Here is a 17,007-nt window from a genome sequence, read left to right as displayed (position 1 = left end):
GACCACCCGTGCAGGGCCGTGAACAAGAGCCCCTGTTTTAAGTATTTTGAGAGCAGGGCTGATCCTCTGCTCTGCTCTGAACCCTCTTTGGATCTCTTTGCCCTCAGGGATCCAAACCATTCAATGATAGATTACTGAATGAGTTTACTTAGCCAGTTCATGACACTGTCATGTTTGATACCATGGAACTCTGAAAGCTTTCCATTTTCCAGACATTCCCCTGCTTGGTGTCAGACCTCTGGGTTTGGCTCAAGGCTGACCCTGCTGCCTTCTTCTAGGGAGAAGATGCACGAGAGGACGGCTGCCTCAGTGTGAAGGGGCTGTGAGGCCTGCAGCTTCCCACCCAGCCATGGGGGGTGAGGCTCCGCTGGGGTTTGGCTGAGAGCCGGTGTGGGTTCAAGGCTGCTCTGTGGAGTGGCAGTTCCCACACCTGTCCTCCCTCCCACTGCAGGCTCCACAGGGCTGGAGACGGCGAGTGGAAAAATATGGCGCAGCTCAGCCACATAAGGACAGCTCTGTGAGGCCTCCACTCCCAGCAGCTCTCAGGGCCTGGACACGCAAGGGCCAGTGCAGAGTGGGCTGGGGTTAGTTGCTTTTTGACTCTGCCCTGTTCTGTGGGAGGCCTGTCAGTGATGAAGATGGGAAAGTAGACAGAAAGGGGACAGATCTCCTTCGTCCCAGCCCTTCTAAGAAAATGCTAGCACAGTGGAACCTGGGCCACAAAGGCAGTTGGGACCTCGCTGTATTTCAGGATTTGACACAAATCAAACCTCCTGAATTCTCACTCTCTACTTTCCATGTATTCTTTCCCATTTCTTCTACCTCAAATCTCTTTTATTTCAACATGACCCCTTGTTGTTGTTTTTTTTTTTTTTTTGGTACCTGGGATTCAACCTAGGGCACTTAATCACTGAGCCATATCCCCAGACCATTTTATTTTTTTAATTTTGAAGCAGGGTCTCACTAAGTTGCCGAGGGTGTAAGTTACTGAGGCTGGCTTTGAACCTGCAATCCTCCTGCCTCAGTCTCACAAGTAGCTGGGATTACAGGTGTGCGCCACCACTCCTGACACACATGACCCTTGTTTTAGATGTGACCAATCAAACCTTTAAAGTATGCACTGATTTTCTGCAACTAAAAGATCACTCTGCAGTGTGCCTCCTATCAGCCCCAACCCGCAAACTCATCCACTTTTGTGTGTGTGTGTGGCGCTGTGGAGTGCACCCAGGGCCTTGTGTGGATGAGGCAAGCATATCCCAGCCCTCATCTACTTTTAAATGCATTCATCTCTTTTGTCTGCCAGAATGAATTCAGGAACAGCCTCTCCTCTCCATTTAAATTTTCAGGAAAATTCTTAAAAAGTTCTGAAAGTGGATTTCTTTGAGACAGGCCATTACTTCTATTTTCAGAGAGTCCATCTCTCCTGTTCGTTATCTTCCTACCTAGTTCACAGGGCTGATGTTACTCATGTTCCTAGAACCCCTCTTCAGAGCCAGTTTATAGGCCCACGAATCAAAGACATTAATTTATAAAAGGCCTGGGAGTTGGCCCCAAGCTGAATTCTCCAGTTGGATCTCCTCCCTTTGCAACAGAAATGATCCCCAGTGATGTTAGGCTATTCTTGCTTGCCACATGCACCCACCAAGGACAAGGGCATGTTTCTACTGAAGATGGAGGCATGAGATGCAAGTCCAAAGGCAACTGCAGAGCAAAGCTTCCAGAAACTAACTCTGTACCATGAAAGCACCAGCAGTGAATGTGTGCCACTGATCTAGTCACTGGGAAAGGCATGACACTCCCAGCGCACTGACCACAGCTCTGTTTACTGTGCTGCTGTGACATGCCAACCCCCATGCCAGGCTCTAGTGTTAAACCTTAATTCCAGTCCTGTTCTGTAGATGAGGAAACAGACTCCAAAAAACCGACACTGATAGAAAGGAACTGGATTCAAATGCAGGCAGCCCTACACCAGGGTACTTCTGGGCCACATAGCCTGTCTGCTGACCCCATCTAATGGCCTCATCCAGAAAACTCTGCTGGAGTCCTATAGTGCAGGATGCTTCTGGTAAGATCCCTGCCTGGCCCTTATCCTTTCTGAGACTGGCTACAGGACTCAGGAGGTGGCCTTCTTAGGAAGTTTAAAAGCACTAGTCCCCTGACACATGAATGCCTGTTTCTTGCAGGCAGGAAGGCATTCATGTGTCAGTACACTGGCTTTATTTCAAGCAAAGAGTGAGGTTTTCCTGAGTCATGTCAAAAAATCCCTGAGGAGATGAACCCCAGTGTTCTAAGTTTATCAGTTACCTATGCCTCAGGTGATCGTGGGGACCCTAGGCAGGTGCCTGGGCCTGCAGGCCCTTTTCCTGTACAGCTTGCTACCATGCTTTTCAGATCCACCCTGGACTGTGATTTTCTGTGCTGGGTACTGAGGCCTAGGGCACAGGGCTCTGGGCTACATGCTCACCACTCACCAGCGCTGGGGTCTGTGGGAGTCTCGCCTTCCTCAGAGTCCTCCTGCTCTTGCATGGCTGGCCTCTCCCCGCGCTCCATCTGTGACATTAGATCTGGCTTGGAAATTGCATAGTCTGAAGAAGGAAGGAATGAAAATATACTGTGTGATGAGGTGACATAACATGCTATTAATGTTATCATGGGAATGTACCCTGGAATGGCCCCTCTGCAGGGACCAGCAGAAATGGCCAAATGTGCAACCAACTTCCTCAGCATATACTGTATGTGTTTTGCTGGTTATAGGTGCAAATGCCTGCTCAGGGCTTCATGACAAAAACACACAATATTTGAAATTTTTTAGAGCAAAAAATTAATCCTGGTAAAATCCAAAAGTTATAAAGCAAAATACTGATAGATTTCCTCACATCTAAAAAAAGTTTTGGAATTGGGAATGTAGCTCAGTAGTAAAACACATGCTCGGCATGCATGAAGACCTGTATTCAATCCTCTACACCCAAGAAAAAAATTTTAAGTTCTTTGGAAACAAAGTTATAAAAATGAAGAAAAGCATGACACTCCCAGCGCACTGACCACAGCTCTGTTTACTGTGCTGCTGTGACATGCCAACCCCCATGCCAGGCTCTAGTGTTAAACCTTAATTCCAGTCCTGTTCTGTAGATGAGGAAACAGACTCATTATACATATTACACATACACCTACACAAATCTGTCATATATGGTAAAGGGTTAATCTTCATAGCTATAAATAAAGAACCTCTACGATTAGTAAAAATAAAAAAACAAAGAGATGATAGGAAATTCACATATAGAAGAAATGCAACAGGCCAAATAAAATATATAAAAAGATACATAAGTTCACTCATCATCAAAGCAATACATACTAAAATAATGAGGCATCACTTTCCATCTCTCATATTTAAAACAGAAAAACATTAGTTCAGGCCAGGGTATGAAGAAATGGCATTTTCACACACTACTGCAGAAACACATGCTGGTCCAGCCTTCTGGGGGCTCCACGGCAGTAGCCATGAAATGGCAAATGTGTGTCCTCTTTACTCTGCAACCCACTTCTGCACATCTGCACTATTCAAACACTTAACTTCACACAAATACGCAGAGCTGTAAGTGAAAAATGGAATCAACCACTCTTCTTTGACAGCAGAAGGGTCGAAAGCCCGATGTTCACCTGGATACCACACTTTCCAGAGAGGCCCAGGTGTGCTGCGTCGAAAGTCATCTGTGGCCACCATGCATGTGCAGCAACGCACATGTCACACAGAAAAGGTGAGCAGGAACAGGGGCCAAAGGGTTCATTCATGGTGGTCCCCCTGGGGCTGGTGATTTTTTGAATGGGGGTTGCTCTTTAGTACATCAGTCTAAATTGTTGAATTTTCACAGTTACTCAGATGTATATATATATAAAAAAAGACTACATTTTTTTTTAAAGGGGGAAGGTTATCCTATGTAAAGGTATATGTAAAATTAACGATTCTAGCAAAGATAAAAGTTCTATCCAACAGCACATCTAAGGTTTAAAAATTGTTTTGTATATGCCCAAAGATTTTTCCATATCAGAGAAAAGGATACAAATAGAAGTAGATTTTTCCAAGGTTTTGACGCTAAATATTCTTAATGAAAGCAACAAGAATCCACAGATTCTAAGACAAATCTTGAGGACACTGTGTTCTCCTTATGGGGGCCTAGGGTGAGCCTAGGGTGAGCTGCCTCATCAAGCCTCCTTATTTACACAAGGGGATGAGGACCTGAGGGACTAAGGTGTTCAGTCACCTGAATAAGAATACAGAATGCCAACAATGTCCTGGCTCCCTCAGGGCAGAGCTGAGGACTGAAGGGTGTGACTCTTGGGAAGTACCCTGCACACTGCTGGTGGCACCCAGTGTGTTTCCATCCCCTCTTCTTTTTTCCTTCCCTAGTAATAGTTTGCTGAGTAAACTAATTTTTTTTAAGAAGGGTCCACGGGGAAAATACTGATGCGAGAGACCCTGATGTCTTCTCTGCCCTATCCTCCTGCCCCAGGGACTTCTCTGAGAGTGGGATCTCCATGCACAAGCTGTTCTGACCCATGCTGCCCTGTGATGTGGGCGGCCCAGGGCACTATGTCCATTCACTGTGCTCTCTAAACTTCTGCTTGCCTTGTTTCCCACTACCCTAAGTTTCTGAGTGGACTGCATGCCAATGTCAAGGCGGCCCTGGTGAGGAAAGCCTTGTCCTTACCCATGGAAACCAGAGACTCATAGTTGCCCCTCATCACATTCTTGTAGAGCTCCTTCTGCCACTCAGATAGGTTTCCCCACTCCTGCTCCGAGAAATGGACGGCGACGTCATCAAACGTGACAGGGACCTGAAACCACACAACAAGGTCAGCTCGGACCATGAGGACGGCAGTCACAGGTGGTCAACTGCGATGACTCACCCCAGGCCCTGGCTCAAATACCTCCTCCTCAGGACCCAGAGGGAAAAGTCCACACCCACAGCTCTGGGACTTCACCAGGACCTCTCTGGAAGTCTGACCACTGTCCTGGCCACAAAGAGTGGGGGAACTGTCTTGCTTGGTCCTTTGCCTCTCACAGGATAGCTCTTGCTGCTCTGAAGCATGATCTGAGGACCAGTAGTAATATTACCACCAGGGAATGTGTTGGAAATACAGACTTCCAGGCTCCACCTGGACCCACTAAATCCACCTGCATTTAGAAAGACCCTCATGGGTTCACCTGCATAATAAGTAACAAAAGGGCTGGCTCAGGCACATAATCTGTGTTTTCTAATACAGGACTGTGAAAAGGGGCAGCAGCACAGAGAAACAGAAAGAAAACCAGTCTATACTTAGCTCCTTCAGAACTTTCTGGAAAAATAAGATTAAAACCTAGCTGTTCTCTAGTTTTTTAAGGATACCTCATAAAATCAGTTTCACTAGCATGAACATGATTTATAAGTGAACTTCACCTACAGCCTCCCTCAGGCCACCCTGGGGGTGAACCACTGATTAATGCTCATGGTGCTCAGTATCTATAGGGTATTACTTCCAGAACCCCCAAAGATACCAAAATCCAAGGATGTCAAGTTCCTTATAAATAATAGTGTAGTATTTGCATGTAACCTCTGCAGGTCCTCTTGTGTACTTTAAATCATCTCTAGAATACTTACAATACCTAATACAATGTAAACGCCACCTAAATAATGATTAGACTCTTTAGGGAATAATGACAAGGAAAAAAGTCTGTGTGTGTTCAACACAGACACAATTTTCTTTTGTCAGGTATTTTCCAACCACAGTTAGGTGGAAGCTATGCAGAACCTGAGGTATGGAGGGTGGCTGTATCTGACTGCAAGCCTCTGCATGGCATTCTCTTTAGGCTTTGGCTTTGCCTTCTGTCCTCACCTGTTGAGGACAGCTCTACCGAACAGGCTTCTAAATGGTGATCCTGATCCTGGGGGCAGTTTTGTACTAGTGCTTTTACCAACAGCAGAAATATCTTGCTTTTGTGAGTCCTGTTCTTGGTGAAGCAACACTGGCAACTAGGTTTGGGTATGTTTTATTCTTTCTCAACAACTGCTTTCCTTTTTTTCAATTAAACTAAATTCCTAAATCACTCCAATTCAGACCACTTCTTGGGAAGCCCCAGGGGGACAAGCGTACCTTGGGAACTTCTCCATTGCTCCCTGGCGGCAGCCGTAGGATCCAGAAATTTCTGTTTTTCAGCAGGTTCTCCATGTTTTCCAGCCGCCTCTGTAGCAGCCCATACTCCTGCAGCAGGGTCCCCAGCACGACCCACTTGCTCTCCAGATGGTTTGCGAATTCCACGGCTGTCTTCTCACAGTCGGCTATCTTTTTTTCATTTGTCCCCGTCCTGCCCTCCAGGGTCAGTAGCCTCATGGCCTGGGCCTCCAGTTTCCTCTCCACAGCTTGGACAGCAGCCCACACGGCCAAGCGGGTGATCTCTGCTGTGGGCAGTGGCTGTTCCTTCTGGGCTGCAGAAGAGACCTGGAAGGGGATGTCCTTTTGGGAAGCTGGGCTCTGGAGCAGGGGGTCCATGTCAGCCTCAGGGACTGTGGGGGAAAGAGTCAGGGGGTCTTTCTCAGGAACTTCAGGGGAGTGGAGTGGGGCTTCCTGATGGTGGGCAGAGTGGGAGAGAAGGGAGATTTCCTGGTCAGCAGGATACTGGGTCTCTTCCTGGGAAGCCAGGTGGCCCTGGAGATGCGTCTCTTGTTCAGAAGTGGCAGGATACAGGAGTGACGGTCCCTTCTGGGGTGTATGCGGCATCTGGCCAGAAGTCTCTTGCTTGGGAGCACTGGAAGTTTGGGGCAGGGAGCCTTGCCGGGGAACAGTAGGCAACAAAGAAGGAATTTCTTTGGGGGGAAGAATTCGGGATGGGAGTAGAGTTTCTCTGGGGAGTCCAGCTGGGGCCTGATGTAGGGATTCTTCTTGCGGGACACTCGAGAATGACAGAGGTGATGAGCGTTGGTTTTCCATGTCCTGCTGCTGGACCTGTATTCAAGGAAAGAAAGGAAAAGACAGATTGAAGGCCACAGTCTCCAGCAGTCAAAATAAATCCCTAATGTTCATATTAAGAGGCCATCAGCTTTTGTAGCAATAAGAAATGCTCCATAAACGTGAATCTCTTCTTGAGACTGCAGCACTGATTTGACATCAATGATAAAGCTGTTGGGAGCACCAAATAAAAGACAGCTATGCCACCCCGTTTCCTGTAGCACCGCCTCCTTCTCACAGTGTACCTTTCACAGATTTCATCTTGTGAGTAGTGTGGACAAGGGAAGGGTACAGACATGAATTAGAACACTTGGCTAACGCCCATCTGAACCCACGGCTGCCTGTGTCATCCTGGCCCACGTTTCTGACCTCTATAGCTTCTGCTACACAGAAGAGGGGGACAGGGAGACCAGGCAGCAGGTGATTCAGCCCTCCTACAGGAGCCCAGGTCTCTGGGCATGTGGGCCCTAGGCTAGGTGTTCTCTGGCGGGCTGTGTTCCTAGTGGGGATGTGGGAGTGAGGAAGAATGGAGGACTGGAAGGACAGGACAGGAAGCCGCGCAGAAGTCAGCCCATTTAGAGACTTGGGTCAGAGTGGTGCGGCCTAGAACCAAAATAAAGATGTTTCCTTTTGGGACTTCAGGGATCCTCACTCTCCCTATTCCCACCTCACCACATCCACCTGAGAGAACTCTAATCACCAGGGAGGTGAAGCCATGTTCTTCCGTGTGTGACCAGCTCTGTATTTACCCTGTGAAGCGGTACCTTTATTGTAATGAAAAGAATTTCTCCTATAACAATTTCTGTCCATCGCTTCATGATCTTCCTTCAATGAATCTGCTCAATTACTATGTTTTATATACAAGTGATCTTTAAAGTAATTAAATCTTCCATTTTCTCTATTTGAAAATTAGACCTTCCCTGGTGTGCAGTCTGATTATATAGCATGTGCTCAATAAACATCAGCTGAATGAATCAACAGTAAGTTGCTGAGTCACAACAAAATTATGGGAATAAATAATGAAGTTCCTTCAGTCACCTATCAGACACATCCAAAACTTCTTTAGACCTCTACAGTTTTCTTTCTTTTATGTGTTCATTTATTCATGTATAAGCAGCTTGGCTGAAATGACATCACACTTTTAAGCTAAGAATTGAAGATTCAAGAACCCTTCAGCAAAAGGTCTTTGAGAAAGTACCATGCATTTGTCCTTTGATGTGAGAGCTAATTAGTCAGAAATAGCTATAATCATTCAAAGTTTATTGTATCATGAACTGTGATAAGCATTTTAAAGGATTACCTCATTTAGTTCTCACAAAACCCTATGAAATAGGGACTATCAGAATCACTATCCACACCTAGCACACGAAGGTACTACGGATAGGAGAGGCTAAGTAACTTGGCCCAAGTCACACAGCTGCCTGGCTCCAGAGCCTGTCAGTTGCCTCTGGGCCTCACTGTCTACTGAGGCAGCCAGTAGGTATGTGCTCGGATCAGATGCTGGAGGATAATCCAGACCTGTGGGAGGCTTCCTGGGGGTGGCCAAGATGGGGTGGAAGGCCATGCCCTTAAAGACATTACCATTTATGCAGGGTCATGGGCCCCTTAGAAAACCTAATGCAAGTTCTGGGTTCTCAAAAAATACAGGTAGCCACATGTGCAAAATTCTGCTAACATTTATTGAGTTCACAGATGCCTTCAACCCGAAGGCTCATCAACCAAGCCCACTCTCAACCCGGCACTGTTCCCAGGTGAAGGCAGGTCTGGGTGGCCCCTTAGGCAGAGGCCCCAATCACAGGTAAAGGCTAGCATAATGCAACACAATAGGCACATTATGGCCCTGTCTTGGGGGGGGGGGGAATTAGGATATTTGCCTATAGCTAGTAGGAAGAAGGGAAAAATCCCTGGAGGCCAGGTTAGCCTCCCAGAGTAATACAGGGGTTTAAGTGAAACAATGAAAAAAAAGCTCCAGTGTAGAAAATAAAGCCAGCAGAGCAAGACATCTTTACCAACCAGTCTAATCAGCTCAAAGGAAAATACTATTTCTTTGCTTTCTATTATTGGACCATCTCTCTCCATTTTGGGATTTGGGGAACTCGAAAGGGATGAAGAGCCACTGGGGCATGCCCCCTCCCCCAGCCCCCAAACAAAAGCAGCCTGCTATAATGTCATCACTCCCAGTAAACCTGTGGCTTGATCTCACCCCAAGCAGAAAGAAATGATCAAACAGAGGGGCAGTAAATTATCTAAAACAAATAAGCCCAATTCTTAAAACTGCTGGGAGGGGCTAGGGTTTGAATTCTTCTGAACCATACTTCATAGGATTTAACAGTCCCACTCTTCCCCGTGTAGCATAAGCGATGAGGCCTCCGGGATTCATGCCACATTAGTAGAGATACACATAAACAACTATCTGACTTATGCAAGCTGTGCAATTTTCTTGCATGACCCAGGATGGTTCACCCAGAATTATATACCTTTAAAAGGCCCTGAAGACCTAAACCCAGAGGTCTGGCAGGTAAAAATCTTCATTTTATTCCCCAAGAGTTTCTATTATTATTATTATTTTAAGAACTGGGGGGTTGTTTAGAAAGCCAAGCATGCCCTCCCCCCCTTCCTGTACTCGATAGGAAAGTGGGGCTCAAAGGCACTGATTCTCATGCAGTAAACCCCACTAGCACAGCCAGGGCGTCTCAGTGAGCACACTGGGGGCTGAGGGCGTTTAAAGGCTGGTTTTTAAGAATGGTGCACTGAGGAGGAACAGCAGCCCCAGGCCCCATCCGTCAGGACACCCAAAGTTCGGTCCAGGCCCTCCAGACGCAGAGGCTGGCAGCGGTCAGGGCCAGAGCCCGGAGGGTCACCAGCTCCCCGCCGCGGAGACACTCGCAGGGGCGCTGCCCGGCCTCCCCTCCTCCCCGACGGGCCGCAGCCACCGCCCGCCCGCCCAGGCCGCCCCCTCCCCGTCCAGGCCCGCAGCCCGCCAGGCAGGCCTTTCCGAGGCTGCGGGCACCGTGCCACGGATGAGTCGCTACGTGACCTTGGGGCAGGCAGGGCAGGTCGCCGCCAGGTGTCTGTGCCTCAGTGTCTCCGCTCTGCGAAATGGGAGAGCCGCGTCAGCGCCGCGCCCGGGCCGGGAGAGGCTCGGCAGGGCCGAGCTCTGCGGAAAACGTGCGGGCGGCCACCCCGACGGACGCAGCGCCGGCTCCGCAGCGAGCGAGCGCGCCGCCGGCGCCCCACCTCGGGGCCGCGTGTGCCGGGGCCCGGCGGCCGCGCAGCCTCGCACGGACGGCGGCCGATCCCCGGCCCGCAGCGCCCCCCCAGCCCCAGGGCGCGCGAGCCCTCCAGGGCGCCCCCTCCCCCGCCAACGTCGCAGCGCTCCCGTCCCTTACCGAGACCCCAGGCCGGGCCGCCGAGCCCGGGGCACGCAGGCCGTCCCCAGAGCCCCGAGGCCGCGCGTCCGTGCGCGCGCGGGCCGCCCTCACCGGCGCCGGGGCCGCCTCGGCCATGGCCCTGCGCTGTCCGGCCCGGGCCCCGGGAACCGCCGCCGCCGCCGCCGCCGCCGCGCGCAGGCCTGGCCGCCCGGTCCTCTCCGCGGGCGGCGCCGCGCGGCCCTGCCTTCCCCGCGGGGCTCGCGCGCGGCCGTCGGGCCCCGGCCTGCTCGGGGCGCGCGGGCGCGGGGCCGCGGAGCCCGGGCGGCGGCGTCGGAGCGGGGCGCGCGGCTGTGCGGGCGGCCCGGCCGGCTGCGCCCCGGCCGCGAGCTGGGCCCCGGCCCTCAGCAGCGGCCCCCGGCCCGCGCGCCGCCCCTCTGCGGCCGCCGCTGCGACCCCGGCTCCGGCCCCGGCCCCGGCTGCGAGCTGCGCTGCCGTCCCGGCGCCTCTTCAGCAGGGGAGCTGCACAGCAGCTGCCATGTTGATACAAACTGCATCCTGGGAGGCATGTCCCTCTCAGGCCGTTTAAAGAGAAACACTCCGAGGCTCGTCGGAGGCTGCCGGAACCCAGACAGCTCCATCTACAGCCGGTAGGAGCGAACAGTGTCGAGCGAGCAGCCAGGCGGCGACGGACACGCCCTGAGCCGGGCCAGCCCGTCGTGGAGCCCGGGCCGAGCCGCCGGGCCTCCCCCCGGGACCCCGGGCCTCTCACCTGGGGTCCTCCCGGCCGGGCACCCGCGGGCGAGGCGGGCGGCGCGCGGCGGGGCGGAATTCGGAGCGCGCAGCCCCGGCGACGTGCTGGGGTCTGGAGGCGGGTCGATTGGCTCCGACAGCCTTCCTCCCGCCGGCTCCTGCTCCCCTCACACCCAGGACCCGGGCCGTTCCCTTTCAAAACCTGCGCGCACAAAGGGATCTGAGGAAGCCGTCACACCAGAGAAAGCCCCGAGTTCATGTGACCAGCGCGCTGCAGCCCGGGTCCCAGGGCAGCGGGCTGCGGTTCCCAGGGTGGCGAGCGGGTGGGTGCTTTTGTGAAGCGCCCGAGGGTTGTTTTCCACACGAGGGGAGCGAATTCCTCCAGTCCTCGGGCGCCGGCCTGCAAGGGGCCAGACGGGGCACTCAGGAGGAAACTGAGGCCGAGAGGGAGTGACCCCAAGTGACGTTTCCGTCCCTCCAGTGAGTGCTTTCTAGCCAAGAGGGTCCCCAAAGGAGTGGCAGAGCTTCCCTGGCCTTGCTGGACAGGCTCACTTAGCGTCGTTTATTGGGAGCCGAGTGGGGCAGGGACTGGGGGTGAAATGGGGCAGGGAGGGGGGCATTAGCAGGTGCCCGGTTCCCAGGGGTGAATCCCAACTGGAACGCGCAAGGGAAGAAGGGGCAGAGCGTGTGCCTCCCTCACGAACCCCTGGGAGGTCAGGCGTGGAGCTGGCCTGGAGGGCCATGGGAGCAGACGGCCCCAGGCCACCGCTCAGAGCAGAGCGTCTCTAAAAACGGAAAGTTATGGATACTGATAAGGCAAGGCCACCCGCTCCCACCACACCGTGGCTTTATGCATTTCCTGTCACGTGTGCATCCACAGTTGCATGCTACTGGTTTTGATGTTTTAAGATTTTAGGTGAATTATATTATTCAGTCCATATCTTGTTGCAACTTGCTCTTTGTGTGTGTGGATCATTGTGTTTTTGAGACAGAGTCGTGTTTAACCAAGTCTATCTGGTTCTTTCATTTTAACCACTATATAGTATTTCACTGAGTACTTAAAACTCCTGTTTCCCCTGAGGGGAAGGAACACAAACCTGCTGCCAGGAACTTCTGCACACATCTCACTCCGCCCGGTTGGAAAATGTCCCCAGGAGAGGGACCTAGACATGGATTACTGGGTGACAGGAGCACCTTCAGCTTTCCCAGTCTTCCCAGAGGGCTCACCGGAGGTAGCTCCCACAGTAATACATGATCTGTTTTCTGGTCCTTGCCAACTCTTAGTGATGAGGGACTTAGATCATTTCCCAATTTAAGGAGTAGGAACCGGTAACTCATTATTTATTTATTTTTTAAAATATTATTTTTTAGTTGCAGTTGGACATAATACCTTCATTTTATTTTATTTATTTTTATATGGCTAAGGATTGAATCCAGGGCTTTGCATGTGCTAGACAAGCGCTCTACCGCTGAGCCACAGCCCTAGCCTGATAACTCATTATTTTAATTTGCATATATAGTTGTATTTCCCCATCAAAGAAATTGAACATTTTCATATTTATGCTACTGACATTAAGTTTTCTTCCTCTGTGAATTTGTTCTTCACATCCTTTGCCTTTTTCTGTTGTAAGGCTTTTGTCGTACTGGTTTATAGAGGTTTTGTAAACAGTATAATCTGGATATTAATCCCATCACTGAACATTTAAGATAATTGTGGGAAGCCATTCTCGCACATGATTGGGCACCTCCCTGATTGTGTGTGAGGCGTTCTGGCCAAACTGTGTCGGAGCTAATCCCTACCCTCTCCAGGTGCAAGAGCCTGTCCATGTGGGGGTGTGACTGACCATTGACCCTGAGACCAATCACTGACCCTGACCTTGGAATACTGCCCCCCTCGACCTTCATTGGATGGAATTTTCCCCTGAATTTCTTGTTCCCCAATAAAAGGCTACTCCCTGGCGAGCTCGCTCTCTCTCCTGCTAGTCCTGAGTAAGCCTCACTGCTCCACAAGGTGGCTGAGGCAGGAGCCAGAGGGGAGAGCCCTCTGGGACCTGGTCATAGAAAAAGGTAATTGAGTCTGTGTGTTTATTTCGATCTCACTAGTTAACTTCTTCTTTTTTTTTTTTTTTTATTGTTGGTTGTTCAAAACATTACATAGTTCTTGATATATCATCTTTCACACTTTGCTTCAAGTGGGTTATGAACTCCCATTTTTAGCCCATATACAGATTGCAGAATCACATCAATTACACATCCATTGATTTACATATTGCCATACTAGTGACTGTCGTGTTCTGCTACCTTTCCTATCCTATACTATCCCCCCTCCCCTCCCCTCCCCTCCCCTCTTCTCTCTCTACCCCCTCTACTGACCTTCATTTCTCCCCCTTGTATTATTTTTCCCTTTCCCCTCATTTCCTCTTGTATGTTCTTTTGTATAACCCTGAGGGTCTCCTTCCATTTCCATGCAATTTCCCTTTTCTCTCCCTTTCCCTCCCACCTCTCATCTCTGTTTAATGTTAATCTTCTTCTCATGCTCTTCGTCCCTACTCTGTTCTTAGTTGCTCTCCTTATATCAAAGAAGACATTTGGCATTTGTTTTTTAGGGATTGGCTAGCTTCACTTAGCATAATCTGCTCTTCACTAGTTAACTTCTATGCTACGAACCTCTTTAATGAAACCAGCGTGCTGGTCGCGTGGTGGAGATAATTGCTGATATTATTTCATTTATTTTTTAAAATATACTTTTGTTTTTAATTGACACATAGTAATTGTGCATATTTGTAGGGTATAGTGTGACATTTCTATATATGTAGACAATGTGTAATGATCAGATCAGGGTAATTGGCATATTGATCAGATCTTGATTGTTTCTTTGTGTTGGGAACATTTAAACTCCTCTCTACTAGCTATTTTGAAATGTTCAATTAACTGTGGTTGTCTACCATAGTTATCCTACTCAGTTCTAGAACATTAGAAGTTATTCCTCCACAGATATGATTGCACTTAAATCTACCACCTTGCTAGTTATTTTCTGTGGGTTCCAAGTGTTTAATAATACTTTTCTCTCCATTTTGAGGGGGCCAGTTTTGAGGCTATTTTTGAGTAAGTCTATTTTTATGTTAATATTCTACTTTTTAAAGTTACAGTTCACTTATTACTTACATCTCTAAATGACTGCCCTAAGTTTTACAATATATGTATCCTTAATTTTTAACAGCTTACTTTACATCTGGTACAATAACCTCACAATAGTTCATCCTTACCATCTTTTGTGCTATTGTTAGCACACATTGTAGGTTTATACAATTGTTCCTTGGTATCTTATGGGAGACTGGTTCCAGGACTCATGGAGGATCCCCAAATCTGCAGATATTTAAATCCCTTATATAAGATAGCATAATATTTGAATATAATCTATACAATCTTGCTATATATTTTAAATCAATACTAGATTACTTATGATCCTAAAACAATATGAATGTCGTATAAATAGTTACATAGTATTATTTAGGGGATAAGACAATAAAAAATGTCTATACAAGTTCATTGCAAGCATAAGTTTTCCCCCAAATATTTTGCCTTAGGGTGGTTGAATTCACAGATGTGGGGACCCTTGAATACAGAGGCCAACTGTAGTCCCTGCCACCATCTGTAGTTTCAGTTACTTATGGTGAACTGTGGCTGAAAATATTAAGTGGAAAATTTCAGAAATAAACAATTGCCAAGTTAAATTGCACACCATTCTGGGTAGTGTGATGAGATGCATCCCATGCAGGACCTGAATCATCCCTTTGTCCAGTGTATCCACACTGTATACACTACTCACCCTTTAGGCACTTAGTAGCCCTCTATCAGCTCGACTGTGGTATTGCAGTGTTCAGGTAATCTTTATTTTATTTAGTAATGACCCCAAAGTGCAGGAGTAGTGATGCTGGCAATTTTATTAAAATATGTTGTTATCATTGCTTATTTTATTATTGTTGTTAATATCTTAATATACCTAATTTATAAATTAAAATTTATCACAGTTGTGTATGCATGATTAGGAAAATAGGGTATACATAATTGTATCCATGGTTCTGTATCCACAAATTCAACTAATCTCAGGAAATGTCCTTTAAAAATTGCATCTGTACCTACCATGTACAGACTTTTTTTCCTTATCATTATCACCTAAACAATAATGTACAACAACTGTTCATATAGTATTTACATTGTATTATGTATTACAAGTAATCTAGAGATGATTTAAAGTTTACAGGAGGGTGTACCTGGATTCTTCACAAACACTACTCCATTTCTTAGAAAGGGCTTGAACATTCCTGGATTTTGGAATCACAGCAAAGTCCTGGAACCAAAGCCCCTTGAGTTCTGAGGCACAACTGTGTGTGGTTCAGTACTATTTGAGGTTTCAGGCTTCCTCTGGGAGCCTTGGAGTGCATCCCCTGTGGACAAAGGGGGACTACTAAATGTGTCATAATCTCCACAAGACATTGTGGGTTGTACACATGACAAATATCTTTTCCCAGTTTCCCTCATGTCTTAATATTTTTCACAGTAATTGTTGCACAGTTTTTTAAAAATATACATTTTTTAGTTGTAGATGGACACAATGCCTTTATTTTATCTATTTATGTATTTTGTATGTAGTGCTGCGGATCAAACCCAGTGTCTCACACGTGTGAGGAACTGGTGACTGAACTGAGGGATGCTGAACCACTGAGCCATGAGCCACATGTCCTGCCTTTTTTGCTAAGTTGTTGAGTTGCTATGGCTGGCCTCAAACTTGTGATCCTCCCTTCTTAAGCTCCCAAGTTGCTGGGATGATAGGTGTATGCCACCACGCCTGACTATACAAAATGTTTTTGAAAGAGAATGATAACTTAATGAATAAAATATAAAACAACACTGTTTTTGAGGCAAACCCTACTATGATAAATTCATAACAAAAAATTCCACTCAATTACAGAATATTTGTGTAGCATTAATGTGTAAATATGCAGTTGATAATTTGAGAGGGAAAATTTACCAAGAGTATATACAGCCATAGAAGTAAGTTCATATTAAACATAGCACTCTATTAAATGAAACCCTGAGCAATAGAGAAAACCAAGCTGCTGAAAGTCGGGACTCAAGGGCATTGCTAAGTGCCCTTCAAATTTTTTAAATTGTTGAGGCTGGCTTTGAACTTGCGATCTTCCTGCCTCATCCTCCAAGCCGCTGGGATTACAGGTGTGTGCCACTGTGCCTGGTTGAGTATTGCACAAAATTTTTAAAATTTTAATCAAAGTATTATTTATATGCAGTTCAGTGCACCAATCTCAAATTTATAGGTCATCTAGCTTTGGCAAATGTAGTTTTGTAATCCGCATGGACAACCAAGACCTAAAACATTTCATCACTCAAGAAAGTTCCTTCCTGTTCCTTCCCCACCTGTGAGTCCATGTGCATCTGTGAATCTGTGTTCTTCATGTAGGTTGCTTCTGCCTTCTTGTAAATGGATGTACACAGACACCCTCTGGGTGACGTCTTCTGGCCTGTACATAGTGTTTGAGACTCAGCCATGTGTCCCGACTTTTAGCAGCTTGGTTTTTCTCTACTGCTCAGGGTTTCATTTCATAGAGTGCTATGTTTAATATGAATTTACTTCTATGGTTGTGTATACTCTTGGTGTATTTTCCCTCTCAAGATTATCAACTGCATATTTACACATTAATGCTAGATAAACATTCTGTAATTGGCTGGAATTTTTTGTTATGAACTTATCATAGTAGGGTTTGCCTCAAAAAACAGTGTTGGTTTATATTTTCTTCATTAAATGATCATTCTCTTTTAAAAACCATTTTGTATAGCCAGGTGTAGTATCATACACCTATAATTCCAGCAATTTGGGAGGCTAAGA

The 17,007-nt window shown here is 47.7% G+C and overlaps 1 protein-coding gene across 3 annotated transcripts in view; it reads right to left on the bottom strand.

Annotated features, from left to right (window-relative positions):
• The window catches only part of Znf777 (zinc finger protein 777), a 29,179-nt gene extending 17,968 nt beyond the window's left edge, over positions 1-11,211 (bottom strand). The window contains exons 1-4 of one of the 3 annotated variants that reach the window (XM_071611147.1): positions 11,122-11,211; positions 6,130-6,978; positions 4,707-4,833; positions 2,472-2,585 (exon numbers count right to left, since the gene is read on the bottom strand). In XM_071611147.1, coding sequence (XP_071467248.1) covers positions 2,472-2,585; positions 4,707-4,833; positions 6,130-6,963 — 1,075 coding nt within the window. In that variant the 5' untranslated portion in view covers positions 6,964-6,978; positions 11,122-11,211. Of the gene's footprint in view, positions 1-2,471; positions 2,586-4,706; positions 4,834-6,129; positions 6,979-10,370; positions 10,497-11,121 lie in introns of those variants that run through there. The other 2 variants (XM_027943404.2, XM_027943403.2) reach the window with 2 other exon arrangements.
• Positions 11,212-17,007: the final 5,796 nt, after the last annotated feature.

Source organism: Marmota flaviventris, chromosome 1 (assembly GCF_047511675.1).
Source record: "Marmota flaviventris isolate mMarFla1 chromosome 1, mMarFla1.hap1, whole genome shotgun sequence".
In the NCBI taxonomy this organism is placed as follows: domain Eukaryota; kingdom Metazoa; phylum Chordata; class Mammalia; order Rodentia; family Sciuridae; genus Marmota; species Marmota flaviventris.
The sequence above is the reverse complement of the archived record's forward strand: the minus strand, read 5'-3'. Positions and strand labels throughout refer to the sequence as shown.